The sequence below is a fragment of the Hyposmocoma kahamanoa genome, unplaced genomic scaffold (assembly GCF_003589595.1).
Source record: "Hyposmocoma kahamanoa isolate Upper Pololo Valley unplaced genomic scaffold, ASM358959v1 99702, whole genome shotgun sequence".
Taxonomy (NCBI): Eukaryota; Metazoa; Arthropoda; class Insecta; order Lepidoptera; family Cosmopterigidae; genus Hyposmocoma; species Hyposmocoma kahamanoa.
Window position 1 is genome coordinate 471,614 of NW_020656001.1, and position 19,587 is coordinate 491,200.

Genomic DNA, 19,587 nt, shown 5'->3' on the forward strand with positions numbered 1-19,587 from the left:
ATTCTTCGGAATTATAATGTCAAATTGACGAAACTAAAAGTGCTATCTTTTGATTTTCTTAAATGTGAATTTTGTTAAAAATTTTATTGAAATGACTGCAACAATGCTTTCGTTGATCGAGGGTCTGCCTGTAGAACGTTCAGAACTTAGGAAAAGCTGTCGTCGTCGCCATCGCGCCAGTGCAACCAACTACGTATAAATGTGGATTCCCAACTCATAGTTTATAGGAAATTACAGACTCGATCAGCTATTTATTATTGCATATCACATTGCACATTTCTATTTGAAGAGTAGTGACAAGAAATAGTTTCCTTATGACTATCAAAAGAAAGACGTTATGGAAACGAGCTCACGATTGTTGTTCTCAAGTTGGGAGAAAATCAACTCCAAGCTGAAAGAAGGTTGCCTGTGAATTAGTTTTTTCTTCAGCTCAAGCTGAAGCTGCATGCTGGCCGAAGAACAAAAAAGTTCTACCCAAGGAAATAAAGATTGTGCAAGTTGATTAAATAAAATCTGTTTACTGCATTACATTTTTGCTTTTTTTTAGGAGCTAATGATTACGAGAAATCTCGCCAAGAGCTTCAAATGCCTTCATTTTCATATTTATTTGTAAATATTATGTACGATAACTTTACAAAGAATACAATTAGAATATAGCTTCTAATATACAGACATTTTTGGTTGTCATACTGTTGCCACCTATAATCTGCATGAAATGGTACTCTTCAGGTAAATCAGATAACATTGAGTATTTTATAGCGTCTCGGCTAATTACGTCAAAAATATATTTTTAATTGTTTTTTTATATTTTCTGCATGGATATTACAATAAATGCTTAATGCACCACATATTAAATATAAAATTTAAAAAATAAAGCAAAACAACTGTATTAATTTTAAGTTAAAGTAAAAACCGTAATTTATCATAGGTTGACATCAAAGAGACCTACACAATATTATTCATTCCAGTCGTTCACAAAATTGTAAATGACATTAGAATTCTTGGGCCTGAACAAAAAAGAAGAGTAAAGTTACTAACGAAACTTCGTCTAAATATCATTCGTGAACGAAATTTCTTTTTCAAGAAAGAGAGTAGACCTCTAGTTCCGAATCCGAGAAATGACAATCCGAAATGTCACAGGTGTCCAAAGTGTCATTTTATCTATAGGCGTACAAGCGATAATCATATTTTCTCGGGTTCAGATAGGACTTAGTGCACAAGCAATATCCGAAGTGTGCAAATGCGGTGATACAAATTAAAGTTCATGAAATCTTCATCATCAAATTTACGTAATACTCTCACATTGCAACTTTTTTTTAAATTGTTTATAATATTATTAAAGCATAAAAACTTATTTTTCATATAATAAGAAGTTAAACCATTGATTTCGCTTTTATGTAATATTACACCGCCATTTTGTTAGCTACAATCTAGAGGTATGGTACTAGTGTTTTAGGGCCAATATAGGCATGGTAGATGAGATGTAAGAAATCCGAGAGGCTTTATGCTGAAAACTTAACGAGGAGAACAAGGTGTAAGATTTTGTTTTTTGTATTATGTCATCTGAATTAAAAAAATATTACACTACTACATTTACATTTAGTCGTAAACAAAATCCTTAACAACTGCATGTACTTAGTCCACTATGGAAGAATCCGATAGCAGTACTGACATAGATCCAAAAAATGGGAGAGTCAGTGAATGAGACAATAATTGTAGCAAAAGAACTGATTAAATACAAAAATATGGGACATTATCAGTAAAATTGTTGACAAATATTTTGAGAAATGCTCATACTACTGATATAGAGAGATTGGCCTATCGTGTTTTAGAACCTAATTTATTTACATTTGACTGCTTGATAAGTTTTACACGTCTAATTAGGATTTTTGAACCAAAGAAATTATAAACTAAGACAATATTGAATGAGGACAGTACCACGCTGCAGTGACCTTGTGCATGCGTGTTATGCACATTTCCGGGCCGATGGTATTTTGAACACTAAAGTCCAATAAAAAATAACTAAGAGACTATACAGGTTTTGTTGAACTCGATTGGATGGATAATATGTTGGCCTGTGGCAACGACCTACACTACAATAATGAGATTGATATTTATTTACCACATACAATTACTAAAATTATCAATTACTCAAATGTTCAATGATATCTTTTCCTGCCGACCAGAAAATATGAACACCCTATCATAGATATTATTGTATATAAGTGTTACATTATGTTACGCACGAATTTTATAAACACACTAGTTTGACAGGTTTCAAAATAGTGCGGTACCCTTTTCTCTAAAGCTGAACGCGCATGTGTCAGCGCTGTACGCACCTATACTGATCGAATCAGTCAGTACTTCTCATCCATATAGAAGACTACTGCAATGGCGCAGCCGGTGCTGACAAATGCGTGGTTACTTTTCACCCATTGTCGATGCCAAGAAGTGAAATACTCATCCCGTTATAAGGGCTCTTGGGTACTATTAAAAGCCTCTCTACACTGCCTGACTTGTGCATACAGTTGTTTAAATGTTCCTAGTAAATAAAAAAACACTACACTGAACGTTCAAGAGATTATAGAGGAAAAATAATATCAGGTTTTCCGACCATCCAAATTAGAAATGTGCACAACGCAATCGTTACCACAGGATTGGTTCGACTATTAAGTTGCAGCCTGGGGCACGTCGCATTATAATCGCTAGTGGAGGCTTAAGAATTATCTTGGATGAAAGGGTGTGCCAGGCAGTGGTTTACAGAAGCTCTCTTGGCGGGGTCCAGCATCAACATTCGCTCCAGCAAGTCCTTAAATTGTTGTAATTTCTTGGCATCGTTCGGTAGAACAGCTTGAGTTGGCGGCGCCAATTCCCTCATTAGATCCCTGGTCGGTCTTATTATTGACATTACTAATACTTTGTCCTGAAATTGATACAATGAATCTTTAGAACTGTGACGATTATATCGAGCATTTCTAGTCAGATCAGAAATCAAATTCTCCACCAACCACATTTGGACCAGGTATCCTGAAGTTACACAAACAAAAGGAATCGAAATAACGTTGGCATGTGAAGCCTTAAGCCTGTTTAAAGTTTAAACCTATTTATAACCGATGCAATGCTCGAAACACCAATGAACACTAGGCCACCTTTACTTGTCGGTCATTTTGTGTTATTTTTACAAACAGCCATATTTATTTACTAACATTATGCTCTCCGAATATCGTGATACAAAAATAAAGAAAAAAAAAATTAATTTTGTCGAAAAAAAAGAAACAAAATAAAAACAGAACAGGTCCAAAAATTAAGTTGGCGTATTGTTCATAGGAGGTATCGTTATTGTGGTATTCATTCAAACTTACCCTTTGTGTAATAATATCTGTTTCGTGATATAAAAAGTTGCAATTGTTATTAAAATGGTGAGCTCTGAATGCGCCTTTCTTGATCATTTTGTTTGAAATCTTTCCCTTTAACTCCATAAAATATTTTAACATTTCGTTGTTTGATTTCCCACTGAACATTATTCGCCCTGTTGACAATTCAAACATGCTGCACGCTGTGGCCCACATATCGACTCCATACTCGTATGGGCAACCGAGAATGATCTCTGGAGCTCGATAGAACCGTGACACGAGGTACGGAGTGGCCTCATTTTCTGTTACGGGACTCGCCGCGCCGAAGTCGCACAGTTTTAGCAGCAATTTGCTGTCGTTTACTAGTATATTGTCTGGTTTGATATCTACAAATAAAAAATAGGCATTAACAATTGATTTTACGGCATCGGACATCGGAATAAATACATCAAGTCAAATCTTCAACAACTTCTTCAATTATTTAAAAAAAATACTTTTTCAAATATTATCCAAAATGTAAACAAAGAAATGTCATTGTCAAAGTGTGAATGCAGGTATGCTCGAAATCTTCTATTTTTAACGGAATAGCAAAAGGATTAAGTCTAAAATTTTAATTATCTATTACAAAATATTGACAATAAACAAAAACTTTAACAACACACTATGGAGACAAGAAAACATTCGAGTCCGAGAAACGAAGCAGCAATGATATCTATAACACGACAAACTGGCAACAAAAAAAATATTTATCATCCAGATTGTGTTAATAATGTCGTAGAATTACTGACGACCTTAGATATAGTCTTATATCATATTTTATTAAACGCAATTAAGTAAAAATATACACTACTCAACAAAGTTTAGGGAAAAATCCAATTATATTAACTAATATAATATTTTTGTTTTAAAAGCACTGGCCACTGAAATTTATAAATAAAATTAAAACTGTATTAAATTGTGGTTCGAAATTTTAAAAAGCAAAACCGTTTCGTAATTAGGAGGGAAAACGTGGGGAAAACCTTATATGGGTGTAGCCATTGACCTACCAACAAATGGACGTCGGGTCTAATACAAAAGACACGAAAAAAATGTCCGAAGTTAACATATACAAACGTAGTGACATGTAGCGAAATATAAAACACTAAAACATTCAATTTCAATTGTAACGTAATTGCAGTACTGCCTAATTTTGCTTGCAACAACTTAAGGGCACAATAACACCATATTCAGCTTCTACTGGAAATTTAAGAAAATGCACCATATTTAGCTTCGACTGAAAATTACTTGAATACAAGAGTTACTTAGCCTTTATCGTTAATATTAATAAATTTTTATACATTATTATGTCGAATTTTGTACAAATTCACTTCAAGAAATAATAAAGAGTTGGGCAGATACATACATATAAATATTACTACAAATGTGAAAATAAGCGTGTACTATAAGAAATATACCAATATTCCAATTAAACGTAAACTCAAATATCCGTAATTCCGAAAACCGTTTTATAATAAAACCGTTACGCTTTCGAGTAATGCTGCTTGCTGATGCTTTTCACAAAGAAAAAATTAGCTTTTGTTTTGTAATCTTCCTAAAAAAATTCATTTGACATTATGGAAATTCGAGCTAACGTTATTTCGGGCAAACGTATTTTCTGACTTCTGATAGATAACCCCAAGCCGTAAAACGAGTACAACAATATTTTGTTAGTTATTACTAACGTTTAATAACAAATTATTTTAAAAATAAGATTAAAATCATAGCGACTCTATAGTTTCTTTTGTTCTAAATATTTCAATCGGTGGTTCGAACAATTGTTACGTTAATTTTTGTAATTTTAAGCGTCATGTCACATCATCGGGAAGGGATGCTTAGGCCTGTGGGTATATTCGAATCTGGGTGCAATCAGTGTGATGTTGGTAGAACGATGTTAACCCGCAACCAAGCATAATTTGCCAATTATGGGTACGCTAGAGGGCTACAGCAAATGTAGCCAAACGTCACTGAGGTAGATGGAGGATAACTATTCAAAAACAAGATCGTTTTTTTTTGCAAAATACTGCAAAGAGGTAGCTCCATATTACAGCTTCACAACTGGTAGAAAGACTGGTTGTTCGTGACCAAACTGCTAGGAAAAGATTACATAAAGTCCATTTTCATACACGAAGATCGCTAAGAGCGTTAGCAGCTAAGAGCTCTACGTCGCTGGAAATCGAGGACGTCGTATATGGTGGGAAAAGGTAGATTTGCACTGGAGTAAAACTCAGTGAGCGCATGTCCTTTTTTCTGTCGGGCTTTGTTTCGGTTTTCATCTCGATTCAAGAAGAGTGAGAACAGTAATGGTGTGGCTGGAATTCGCCTGGTTGGAAGACCTGATCTCGTTTGAATCCAACGCAATTTGAATGTGGAACAATACTTCGACGAAGTTGTGCTACACCTGATAATGTCTCACCGACAGCAGCTGGGCCAAGATTTCATGTCTATGCATGACAATACACGTGCACACACTGCGGGGCTCGTGATGAATATGTCTTTATGTAATCTGTATATTGCAAAGATTATGTAAGTATTTATTCTATATAAGAGTACACACGGCAATAACACGATATACACATAAGCCAAGTATTTAAGTAGCTTATTTCATTGTCATTTGGGACGCATACGTCTGTCACTCACGTCGGCTAGGGCCCATTGAAAACCAGCGTCACAGCATAGTCTTGGTTGTATTTGTATTTATTTATTGTCACAGTCAGGTGTTACAAATGTGTTACATTACGACTAGAGTGTAGTGCCTGACCCTGAACAGGGCATTGCAAGTCAAGGTATTGAATACGCTATAAGAAAATATAATGGAACGAAATAAAAAATAAAATAAATAAAATTTAGAATAGAAATTTAGAGGCGTAAACAAAAAATGTGAAAATTTAACAACAGTTAAAATAATTTTAGAACTATGACTAATGCCCAAAACGTCACGCAGAAGGTGGAGAATATATTATATTAATTAATATTATGAAATCGTCAGAAATCACACGTATATAACTGTGAATGTAACTTTAGCTGAATAGCTACACACATATAGTACTATGTAACTTGTTTTGTAAATGTTATATTTCTATAGAGAGTCCACTTTTGTGTCTCATTTTTATATTGTGGCTTTGCAATAAATGGTTTCTATTTCTACAAAATGTTCCGCGAGTACGATATCACGTTCTTAGAGTGGATTATCAGAGGGCCTTACCATGAACTCTCACTACGACTCAGTTTAGGACCTAAAATTAATTGTTGTGAGCCACGTAAAGTGTACATCACCATTCCCGCTTTTTTGTCGTCACGAACTTATACTGAATTATAAGAGTTCATGGTAAGGCCCTGGTCACTTGGCGGATCTCAATGGCTTTGAGCATGCATGGCGGGATTTGCTCCAAAGAAAAGCATTCAATGATCTTTCTCAAAATTTACATACAGAAGAGCCTTTTTTCACATTTTTCCAGGATGTGGTGTCTTATTCCAGAGGCGACAATCGACATTCTCATATTTAGTATGGCACGACGTTGCAGAGCCGTCGCTAATGCCTTGGCAGGTCTGATTGACTGTTCATAGCTTTTATTAATATTTTCACTATTACAATTTTTTTTATTTATCATCAAAATTAAAATTATATAACTCTTCTTTTGATGTAAAACATGAGGAAATTGTTTCTTAAATTTGAAAAAAGAAATTATTAGACTTTGTTGAGCATTGTACGTTGCAAATTGCAAAATGTGAGTAGTTCCAAGTTTTATCAGATTACAGCTTGAAAAGTGTTTTAAACGTTTGTAATCGTCAAAAATAGAAAACTACTACTTAAAATACTCGGTCATTCCCCTTGTTTACATTTTGGAGGTCTATCTAATTATTATTCATAGTATAGTAGGTATTATCGTGAAATCGTTTTGTATAACTGCGACTGTATAATCTTTATTGGTTTTACAAATAATCCGATTTTTTTTGTTAAGGACTTTATAAATATTGAATTTACTTCATGGCATTTGAATATATAATTTTATTGCATAACTGTACTACGGTAATAATTAAAAAAGCTTTATACGGTTTTAAACTTATTTGTGTCCAATTAAGCTTCTTCGCCGGGACTCTTTCGTTTGGATGGGAATACTATATTTAATCAATATTTCTTTTATAATATCAAGTGACGGGACGAACAAGTCTGATGGAAAGCTACACGCCTGTCTCTAACAATTGTCAGAGGTGCCACTCAGAGCTTTAAATCGCAAAGATCTGCGGGGCACAGCCGCTACGCCCGACACCCTGAGACATAGACAAGTCCCATGTGCTTGTAATTGCACCAGCAGCCTTACCCTTCAAAACCGGCACGCAGTAATGCTGACATTACTGCTTGGCGGTAGAAATAGGTATGGTGGCAGTACTTCCCTGGACGAATTGTTTTTTTTTTTATTACAAAAGATACTTACCAGCATGCACAATTCCAGTTTTTCTTAAAAGCTTCAGTGCCAAGAGCATCTGTTGCGTGTAGCTTCTCACAGCTTTTATATGTATGCCTGTGTTCCTGCCATATTTCTTGAGGATTTCCCGCAAATTCATTGCTAGAGGCTCGAACACCATGCAGAGGTGGCGTTTGTGGAAGAAGTGACGGAACAATCTTACGCAGTGGAACTTGTCGTCAGGATCTTGGTCGTTTATTTTTTTCAGGATTTTGAGCTCGCGAAGACCTGTTTTATGCCTGTCAAATAGTAAACATTGACCGTTAGACCGATTGTGACGCGACAGTCATGTTGTGAATTATTTATTCCAGGAGTTCCCAAACTTTTTTGTCTCGCAAATCACGTGTTATTTTTTTCTGCGTAGATTTCTAATTATTTTTTTTACAAATCAGTAAAATAACGATAAGTGAGTTATAAACAGCTGACACAGTCCTACTCACTTCAATAAATTGAAATGTATAGTGAGAACCTTTACAAAAATACACATGTTCAGTTTTATACATTTACATAAACAAAAATAAGACAACATTTGCACCTCCTCCTTTTTTGAAATGGCAGGCAGACCAAAGGAACTCCTCAACAGTGTACAGGAGCTACTTTGTGTTGGGGCTTATATGTATACACTGCTCAAAAATGTGTAATGACCAAAAGCATATGAGCATCCATCCTTATTATGTTTCCCATTATATTTATCCCAGAAACTTTTGACGTATTTCGTTTTGAGGACGACTTCCACACATGCGTTTCAATTACCGTTGAGGAAACCGGAGTAACGAAACGCATAAGCAAATTTTTGACGTCGTTTTTTTAAGTTTTAATTATTTTTGGTACTAGCACGGATATAGGAGTCATACTAACATGAGTTCAATGTTCCTTATAATTTTGACGGCTACGTCTTTGCCGCCTCGCGCCTGGTCCCTTGCTCGCACCACGTTGGAGAATACGCCCTGGCCCGTGTACCCGTAAACTGAGTATCGATTATCCAGCATCTCGCCGATTCGTACTCTGTGCAAATAAAAAAGTGTATGTAAGTACGGACAACGGCACATCAGACTACACATTTTTGTTCGAAAATCGCCTCCAGTGCAATGGAATTATTTGTGTAGCTTGACGTGCTGGCATGTGTACATGAATAAAATTTATTAGTATAACGCCGTAATAACCGGCATTCGAAGTGAGTAAAATTTTGCCGCACTCGGCTTCTGTTGGCTCTAGCCGGATGACATCGCCTCCTCGCCTCCCGCGCTTCGTACCAAAAGATGGCGGAGACCACCGTTCGAATCGCATTTTTATTCACTATAAACTGATATGTAACAGTATTTTCAACATTATTTGAGTTTTACATTATTCTCCTTATTGTTTTTTATTTTCTTAAGTAACTCAGCGAAGGGCTGACTATTTATCTTTTTCGGGAGATCGTAGAGGGTCTGGCAAAGACCTCGAGAAAATCTTGGAGTGCGAAGTATAAAGAAATTAACACAGGAAATGAACTATTTTTATGTATGTAGGGGCTGGTATGTCCAGATATTTCCAGACATTGATTTCGTTTCAAAACACTGGAATCCCTTTTACTGGGTATGGTATTGCAATAGGACGTAGGCGTGAGATTGCGTTGCGAGAGGCACTTTTCAAATATAAACCAGAATTGTATTCATGAATAAATATGTACTGCGTATTTTCAGTTCGAAGCCTGTTCTAGAACAACCAAGATATTCTTTTTTTTACAATGCAATTTTTTGTTATAAAATTCTAAATACAAACCTACATTCATTCAGCCAGCACTAATACAAACCATAATGCATAGTCTACAGTATCTAACCATAAAACTCTGCCTTGTTGAACTGCCAGGCAGCGTAGATTGGTGCTCTACACGGCGGTATTTAGGCATTACCAGGCCCATCTCCCACACTGGCTTTTAAACTAGTAGAGTGCTAAATTAATGCTGAATTGAATTGAAGAAATTTTTCTTTGAATTATAACGAACTAGTGTGGTAATTTGACAAGAAATAAATAATATCATGTCACGGTGGTAAAACATCATAACATTCAATAAAATCAATATCACCGAGTAGTTACTAATTGGTTTGGCTCATGACAAAAATATCGCGATTCCTATGGGCGAAATTTTTTTAATGTAAAATATGCGCACTCTTAGCCACAACCTTCGTCTGATGTTAAACGATAAGGCCGATAATGTTACGCGATTGCAATGATAAAGCAAAGAAGTAGTAATGGTCTATATTCACCTGTAATAACCCTCGGCGTCATCCCAATTGTCTGTAAGCGAAGGGTTTTCGTTGTGTTGATTTTTGTTCGGTCGCCCGAACTTATGCGCCTGAAACATAAAATTTTCTTCACTGCACAATGAACATGTAGTAGATGGCAAGAATTCTGCCATCAAAATAAAAGCTAAACAAAAAAAAAAGGTTAGAGAAACTTCATATTGGAGTCCCCAATGACCTATTAACAAATTGACGTCGGGTTCGCGCTAAAAAGTGTCCGCACCTATAGGGCGTTAAAATCGCATACAGAGCGTCAATCGCGCAGCAGTCTTCGTTTGTTCGACTGACATCGCGGTTGTCAATTATGCAGTACTATATATAATAATGACTTGTAAAAATTACTGCAGTAAAGTGTATAAATAGGATTTTGTACCATATTTTCACTAAATAAATATATTGTGTTATAATAGTTATCATTTTAAAGTGTTATTTTGTACAGTTCTATAGTATTTAATTGATATATAAATTAATCATGAATATAAATACAAAAGCAAACAAAATAATTAGATCGCTAACTGTCCTTTTTCTATACATTGCATGCGCAAAAGATGGGAAAAGACCCATTACATCAATTTCAAGAAGCGTATATAAACTTCTTGGTCATTTTCAATTGTTCGAACCATAAGCGATTGAAATATTTGGAACAAAGAAACTATAGAGTCGTGTTGATTTTAATCTTATTTTTAAAATGACTTTTTATTAAACGTTAGCAATAACTAACAAAACATTGGTGTACTAGTTTTACGGCTAGGGATAACCTATCAGAAGTCAGAAAATACATTTGCCCGAAATAACGTTAGCTCGAATTTTCATAATGTCAAATGTATTTTTTTAGGAATATTACAAAACAAAAGCTATTTTTGAGTATACGTTTAGTTGAAATATCGGTATATTTATTATAGTACACACTTATTTTCAAATTTGTAGTAATATTTGTACGTATGTATCTGCCCAACTCTTTATTATTTCTTTCAAGTGAATTTGTACAAAATTCGACATAATATATATAAAAATTAATTAACATTTAGGAGAAAGGCTACTCCATTACTCTTGTATTCAATAATTTTCAGTCGAAGCTAAATATGGTGCATTTTGTTAAGTTTCCAGTAGAAGCTGAAAATGGTGTTTTTGGGCCCTTAAATGGTTGCAAGCAAAATTAGGCAGTACTGCAATGACAACAATTTAAATTAAATGTTTTAGTTTTTTATATATCGTTACATGTCACTACGTTTACATAAGTTAAGGTCGGACAATTTTTTCGTGGTTTTTATATTAGATCCGATGTCCATTTGTTGGTAGGTCAATGCCTATTAGGCTGTCCCGTAGAACATACCTGCGCATATCAATGAGACGTATACAGTCCGATACATTACCGATACAAAACTCACTTTTAACTCTTGATCTTGGTCAGAAAACATATCCCACCCCGCTTTCTTATCAGGCTTGTCCCACATCTTTTCCAATCGCAATCCCTGTCTCAGCCCTTGAGCTTGTTCGTTTTCTATGTTCTTTATTATTTTCTGGGCTTTTTCTTCGCTCACGTCTTTTAATTTCTTCGGGCTCTTCTCGTCTAACAGACAACCTAGTCCTGGTTCCCATGGTGGTGGTGGGCCGGTCCCCAGCCCAACGCCTACAGTTCTTGTCGGTGCAAATGCAGGTGTTTTATCCTCTTCTGTCTGTGATTCTTGTTTGTCCAGTGATGTGCTACTTTCATGTGCGTGTATAGCCCGGTCTGCTGTTGAAGGGTTTGTAGGGTTATCGCCGCCAAGTCGCTGCAAATGTAACAATTTAATTCAATATAATTGTTTTTTAAGTTACTTTAGCAACTGTGAAACAAAAGATGATACATGTCTACGAGTCCAGGAGACAACAATTGTTGTAAAGCTTTTGTTTTCATTAGACTACTTGCCATAGAAAAGTTAAACAGTGGGCAAATAAATAGACACCTTTAACAGTTGTTCCCGCTGTTGCCGTCTGCGCTCAATTATCTGCTCTTCTGTTTCCTCTTCCTCCTCGTCGGTATTTATCGAGATGTCTAGTTCGGAGTCGCTCGAACTAGCCACCTGGAGCACCTCATTGATCGTGTTCTGTGTCAAAAATGTATAAAATTAGCACACAGAAGATTTATGTAGTTTCTGTATGTATAAACAAATTATTTGTGCGGCTAGAAAGGGGAGTTAGTTAGTTCGCTAACAACTAACATGTTACCTACCTTTTGCCTATCTCTGTTATCTCCTTTACAATTCTTCTCTCGCGACCGATCCCTGTGAGTATCGCGCGGGCGCCTGTCGCGACTCGAGTGTCTGCGGCTACGGCTACGGCGCGTCTCCGGCGAGCGGTCCCGCGACCGCCGCCTTGCCGCTTCCCTATCTCTATGCTTCAATTCTGATGACCTACGATCCCGTTCCCGTTCCCGTTCACGCTCTCTATCTCGGTCTCGTTCCTTCTCTCTCTCCCTTTCTCGTTCGCGCTCTCGCTTACGCTCCCTCTCTTTTTCGCGCTCCCGCTCACGTTCCCGTTCTCTTTCACGCTCGCGCCGTTCTCTTTCTTTCCGTTCTCTGTACTCTCTTTCTTCTAGTCTTCTCTCCATTTCTTTCTTATTTTCTCTATTTATTATAACTCTCAAATCTTCTTCGTTCCTTTTCGACTTGTGTCTGTCCCGTTCGGACGATCTGTCTTTACTCGACTTATGTGCGCTGCTGCGCTTGTGATCGTCTCTATCCCTTCGTGACTTCTTCCGCGAGGTAGATTTGTTATCATCATCGTTCAGGTAGATCACTTCCCCCTTTGAGTTTTTGGCATTGACGTCCTCATCACTTTTATCGGAATAGTAAGCAACAAGGCGTGCCTGAAGTAATTCTTTCTGTTTCATTAACTCTTCCAGGTTGAGGTCATCTTCAATCGTGAGTTCTGGACTCGCGCAGTCTTCCTGATAGTTTTCCGTTCCGGAATTAGACGATATTATTTCCAATTCGTCCACATTCCTTGCATTATTCCGGCTGCTGCTTCGTGATTTCACATCACCGTTATTAGTCTTTTGCCGCGGTAATTCCACAGAATCAATAAGTGGGGAATCTATCGACGACTCTTTGCGCTTGGGCTTGCATTGTCGAGATTTCTTTAAAAGTTCTTCAATGTCAGATAGGGAAGTCTCGCTTTCTGACGGACTTCTCTGTTTTTCTTTCTTAGTTTTCTTCTTTTTCTTGTAGCCTTTATCATCGTCCTCAGGCCGTTTCTTGTGTTTCTTACTCTTTTTTTTCTTTTTACTGTCTTCGTTGTACTTTCCGTTGGTCGACATATCTGAGTCCTGTTTCGCCCTGAAACCAATTAATTATGATGTTGTACTTACACTTGCATTTTTCGAAGCTCTTTGCACCAACACGGGTGGATTGTTTCCGTTAATAACGTATTCAACAGCACTGTAAGTACAAGAGCAAATTGGTTATGTAGTGCTCTGTTTATGGCATTATAAAATTAAAAATTTAATTTCAATTGAAGAAATTGCGTATACCCGCACGAAAGAAATTGTCTTCTGATATCTATCTACATGGACCTAATAATAGCTTTTTACCTTGATTTCAAGTCAGGGTAACCGAACTCAATGGAAATGTCGATGGTAAGTGGATGGCTGCACATTGTTTTAATGCAAATATTGACTTTACATTTTCATTGGTTATGCCATTGTTGATAGTAAATACCTGTTTTTGGGATTGTGAAAAACATCACATCATTTTTAAATTGTATGACATGGTTATACAAATAATCAACAAATAACAATATACATTTTTTGCGACATTATGTCACAATATTCCGAGAGTTCTGAAGTTGCTTTGAAGTTTCTGACACATCTTTCACATGAAAAGGTTAGAAATTTTTTCTCAGGCCGTTTCAAAGAGATCGGGAGACAAGCAAGCCGCTTTACTTCTTTTTTATTTTCAAAAAGTGTTGGCTTGGCTTTTTGCAAGTGCCGCTATTGTACCAAAATTCGTGCTCAATCAATTAGTTTGCGCATCTCCGAACCATTTTATCTGTAAGTGTAACGCTGTAGTGTGTTAGGGTTCACTCATCAATAATAACTTTTCTCGCGGCCCGGGAATCGAACCTGAGACCTCCGCGTGGCAGTCCGGCATGGTAACCGTTCGGCCTCTGAGTCAGTTAAGTCATTGGATTAGCGCTACATACATTTGTATTTGTATTTGTCAAGACATACAACTTGCAAAAGCTAACGCGCGGCGAAACTCCGATGCGCTTCCCAGAATTGCGGGACCTGCTTCTGAAGCAACGTTCGATATGACGCGGCCAGTCTGCCGGTGATAAAATAATACAACGACGTGTATATCATGCCACGGATTGTTAGTAGTTTTTCTCTATAGGCCATCCAAACTCAATTACTAAATGTGGTTTAAATAATAATCAGCAATCTACAGATAACTAATAATATAAAATTGACAAATATGGCGGTTGGACTAGAGGATCAGTCCGGGGCCAAAAACGCACCATAAAAATGAGACGGAGACGTATGAAACTATGACGACACGTCGCACCTTAAGTTTCTGACGTCCCGGTCTCAGTGTATGGATCGAACCGGAACTACAATCCTACAAACTATTGTTAAGGAAACGACGAAGTATGTTGTGGTCATTTCTGCCCTATCACAACATTGATTTTCCTTAAAAAAACGACATCTTCATCATCATTATTGACATCTATCATTGATCCCAAATTCCGATATAACATTAAAGCCTGTTTAAAAATGGAAGAAATTATTCAAATAAGCTAGGCTGGTCAATGTGTGACGTATTGAGCAGGGTGCGCAAGATATGTAAGGGCCTTTTTCTACTAAAATGCACCCAGGTAATTTAAGTTTACTAAAAATGTACTTAATTCATCTAGGTGAATTTTAACACACCGAATTGAAGCGACAAAAAGTTGAGTTTCAATAGTAATTCTATTTCGACAGAACAGCGCGGAGTTGTCAAAACGAGATACTATTATTTGCCAAAGACTTGGGCCGCAAATTTGTACGGTCTTAAGTTTTTTTCAACACAACAACAGACATTAAAAGTGAATAGATGTGCACTTTAATACTTGTTGAATTTGTTATATACACGATGATAAATTTACTTTAAAAGGAATGGTCTTATTCCATTAGGTATTACTAGAATTTTATTATTGTAATATAACATTGAAAGATGCATACTTGCATCGCTAAATTTAACACTACCTCACAAAACCAGAAAAACAGATTTAGTATAGACGCTGTGCTGATAACCGATTGGTTAAATTCATTCATTTGCACAAACAATAAAATATAGTACACAATTCCTCCATCGGCGATCAACCCTCCAGCAGACATGCCCAGTCCACTGCCACTTAAGCTTACTGATTATGCGAGCTATGTCGGTCACTTTAGTTCTCTGACGTATGACCTCGTTAGGGAAAACATTCTCCAACGCGCTAGTGAACAGTTTTGGAGAGATGACGTCTCCCTGTCTCACTCTACGACGCAGTTGAACTGGTCTTGTGCTCTGTCGTTTGACTTGGACGGTCATCGTAGCTACAGCGTAAGGACTTCTCAACAGCTCGATGTAACGGCAGTCAATCTGACATGTCAGCAAGAAGTCCAGAACAGCCCAGATTTCTATGTTGTCGAAGGCTTTTTCGTAATCCACATATGCTAGGCACAAGAGTCGGTTATATTCTTCGGTCTTCTGAATAATTTGTCTCAAGGTGTATGTGGTCTATAGTACTGAAGCTTTTTTGAAATTCAGCCTACGCCGATGGCTGAAAATCATCGAATTTTCGGGCAAGACGATTCGTGATAATCCTCGAGAACAGCTTATATACATGACTCTCCTGAGTCATGTACATGCGAGATGGGTCCATAGTTTTTCAGAAGGGTCTTGTCCCCCTTTTTGAAAAACAGGACCACCACACTCTCGCTCCATGTCTCCGGTATAGCGCCCGTGTCGAGAACGGAGTTGAAAAACTTGGCTATTTCCTTTAATAAGGTAGTTCCGCCAGCCTGAATGAGCTCTATTGTTACTCCGTCCTCTCCCGGGGCTTTGTTGTTCTTAAGCTGTCCGAGTGCTATCCTAATCTCACCCACGTCGATTTCGGGATGCTCATCCGAATGGTGGTGAGTCAATTTGGCTCTTGGATCGTTAAGTGTCTCGGATCTGGGTCGTTCCTGGGCATATAAGTCTGTATACAATTTTCTACTTCCGCGATTACTTCTGATTTAGAGGTGACCATGTTTCCCTGAGCTGTTGTCAGCTTTATCAGGTGGAAAAGAATTTAATCAAAAGAGTTTGTTTTAACCCAACATACCATTAAAGGCATGTATTTAAATGATCATTTTAAATGTATTTCGCACATTTGTTGTTTTATGCAGCAGACAAAAATATCTAAATGGTCATCTTTTTTAAAGATTGATCGTCTTTCTCCGAGACATAAAATAAATGAAATCAATAGATATTTTAATCTGTTCTGAGCTACACGCAAAAAATGTTTGGTTTGTGTAAATTAACTTTGATAGTTTTATGTAGGGCGTCAAAACTAAGACAAATGAGCATTAAAAATAAAATTTTAATACTTATTTAATACTTATTTTTTTTACTTAATACTTAAAACTGAGTAAATGTTGATTATATTTGTATACTAATATTATATTCATTATAATATAATTTGACCTGAAAAGTTGTTCGAACACGCAAGCAAATTGGCTTCTGCTTTTTCATATACTAACCTAACCTAACCTACTGATTGGAAAGCGCAACCAAGATTTATTAGGAGATCAATATTAAAAGTAAACTAAAAGTAACTGGTTATAAATTATATATTGTATTTTTTTTGTATTGTCAGTGTTTATTATTTTGTGTGCAATAAAGCTTATTCTATTCTATAAATGTCATCAATCGTTAAAATACAAATAATACAAGATCAGATCAAATATTAGTTTTGAATACCAAATGTTAATTTAGTATGCTTGAAGATAGTGTTACCTTGAATGCAGTTCATTAATATTTTATCTGTAGATTAACTAATATAGATGGAACAATTAATATATATATTAAAAAATCGTTTATTTAAAAAAGTGCACATTTACAATAGATCAATTATAACTTTGAGGATCAAATAATATTATCCTAACAATAAATTAAATAATAGACTATCAACAATATAACTGTTTGCATTATATATGCTTAGCAAAGTTGAAGAAAGAGACTCGGTTCTTCAAGCATATCACGGTTATGTTGCTTCCATATTAAGATACGGTGTAATATGGGGCAATACAAAGTCAGTTTTTAAGGCACAAAAAAGATGTGTCAGACTAATTTATCGATTGAAAAAAATAGATAGCTGCAAAACATATTTCAAGGATCTTCGAGTACGGACTGTTCCTTCACATTATATCTACGAAACTGCTGTATATGTCCGAATGCACCCGAAATTTGATTCCAAGACGTTATGATCAACGTTATGGCGCCAAAAATTTACAATAATTTATCGAAAGTACTAAGGTCTTAGAAAAGCTTTATAAATATGTCACACAATGTATAATATACCTTCTTTATTTGTAGAATAATGTTTTGCCGGACACAGTGAAACTATAATACACATGTCAGCTTCTACATAACCTGTGTTTTCACAAGTAAATGGATAATTACTATTATTATTATTGTACTCCGCGCTGCATTTTAGAGCAGTTCCTTGCATCATAATCGCAGGTTTAACAAATAATTGTCACCCTAAAATCTATAATGAATAAATGTGTGTGGTACTTACGGTTTCCCCATGTCTCTGCAAATGATTTCTTACTTGTTTGACCTGCAATTTAATTGTACAATATTAAGATATTGGGGTGCAAGGAGACAGATCACACTGCTGCAGTAATGATGTGCTTAATTAATACACTTTACAACGTAAACAGTACTTTACAACATAACATATAATTATAACTTTATAACCTATGATTAAAACAGCCAGTTTATTCATTGGGTATTAAACTCTTAATTAAATTGATATAATAGATGCTGGCAGTGTTTTAGGATTAACTGTAGTTACTGCAGCCGAACAGTCTTGTTGTTGTGTGTAACCCCTAAAGTATGTCAATTAAATTAAATCTCAACAGTGGTTAAGCAGCCCCTAACTGTAAGACTTGAAAGCTGGTCTGAATTTCAGAGTGAAGTACCAAATCCATTCCTAAAGTTCGTAATTTGAAAACATTATATCGGACAGACTGTCTATTTACATGGTTATGTCTAAAACTACATGCAAAATAAGTGCTACGACTTCGAGTTGGAAAATCAACTCATTAAACTATACCATGACTCTGGTCGATCATGCGGTGAATGCAGCATCAAGGCGCCTTTATGTAGTAGTCAGTTGGCCTTATTTGCAACATGTCAAATGACTGGCAGTAGTGTCAAAATCAATTTACGCAAGAGTATATGTTACTCAATACCTAAATTACAGCTGGCATAAATGGGCAGCATGAATATCGAACTGGAGGTATATTGACAAGTACAAGTAAATAACATACAAATTAAGACTGTTTCTACACGAGATAATAACTAACAACCTCATGCTTGTCTGCCATGTTGTTTCAACCAAATTGGTTTCAGAATGGAGGCAGCTTAACTAGTCGGTTTTTATTTACACTATGTTTTTATGGTACTTTGTACTGTCCCTGTTTTCACAAGACAGTGGATTGAGATCTTAGAATTTGTCTCTATTTCTTGTGTATGCACCACAAGTGGGGTGGGGTTGGTGGAGTTACATATCATGGCCATGTTAGGAATATGCGTTCACCCGGGAATAGACTGGTACAAGTCAGGAGTAATCATCGAGTATATAACCAGAAATAGAAACGAAATAAGGGCCTTATGTTCCTGGTAACACATTAGCGATATAGCTCTTATAAATATCTTAGAATCACATTTCATCAGTAATTAAATTTTAAATATGTAATTTTATAATTTTCGTCCATAATAGGAAAGCTCAAGTTAATTGGTTGTTTGAAGTGAAACAGTTGACGACACCTGTCAATTGTTTTGAACTGAGGCTAGCCAATTGGAGCGCAGTTGTCACAGTAATGATATGGCAGAATAGTTTTCAAACAAATTAAATGACATTTTGTCTCTATTTCTGGTTATGTACTCGATGGGAGTAATGGATGTTACAATGTAAAACCAAGAGACATCTAGATGTATCTCAGTTTTGATTCTTGGAAATATACAAACATATGTTACCACATCAACCTCTGTCACATATCTATGTGTAAGAAATCTTTTACTAGTTTTGTATTTAGGATTATTAAACACAAGATTATGTCTACTGAACAGATCTGAAAAATCATTGACCAGAAGAACTATCACTTGAGATCACACCAGCCATTAAAATTTTATTTTCTGTTAATGCAAACACTCATAACCCCATACTAGGGTA

At 36.1% G+C, this 19,587-nt stretch overlaps 1 protein-coding gene across 1 annotated transcript; it reads right to left on the reverse strand.

The window, feature by feature from the left end:
* Window positions 1-550: 550 nt before the first annotated feature.
* Window positions 551-16,392, reverse strand: LOC113239153 (serine/threonine-protein kinase PRP4 homolog). Its single transcript, XM_026476025.1, has 11 exons — window positions 16,372-16,392; window positions 15,985-16,327; window positions 15,592-15,814; window positions 12,350-13,454; window positions 12,084-12,224; window positions 11,526-11,909; window positions 10,102-10,190; window positions 8,714-8,860; window positions 7,826-8,094; window positions 3,363-3,739; window positions 551-2,923 (listed from the first exon to the last, which is right to left on the reverse strand). The coding sequence occupies exons 1-11, from the start codon at window positions 16,390-16,392 to the stop codon at window positions 2,717-2,719; spliced, it is 3,306 nt and encodes a 1,101-aa protein (XP_026331810.1). The 3' UTR covers window positions 551-2,716.
* Window positions 16,393-19,587: the final 3,195 nt, after the last annotated feature.

What these genes read in the sequence shown, in the direction of transcription:
- LOC113239153 (XM_026476025.1), bottom strand. Translation starts at nt 16,392, where the DNA reads ATGGTCACCTCTAAATCAGAA. An exon ending in TGGTCACCTCTAAATCAGAA is followed by an intron (nt 16,328 to 16,371) that starts GTAATCGCGGAA and finishes TTATATGCCCAG; the next exon opens with GAACGACCCAGATCCGAGAC. An exon ending in ACATGACTCAGGAGAGTCAT is followed by an intron (nt 15,815 to 15,984) that starts GTATATAAGCTG and finishes TCTTGTGCCTAG; the next exon opens with CATATGTGGATTACGAAAAA.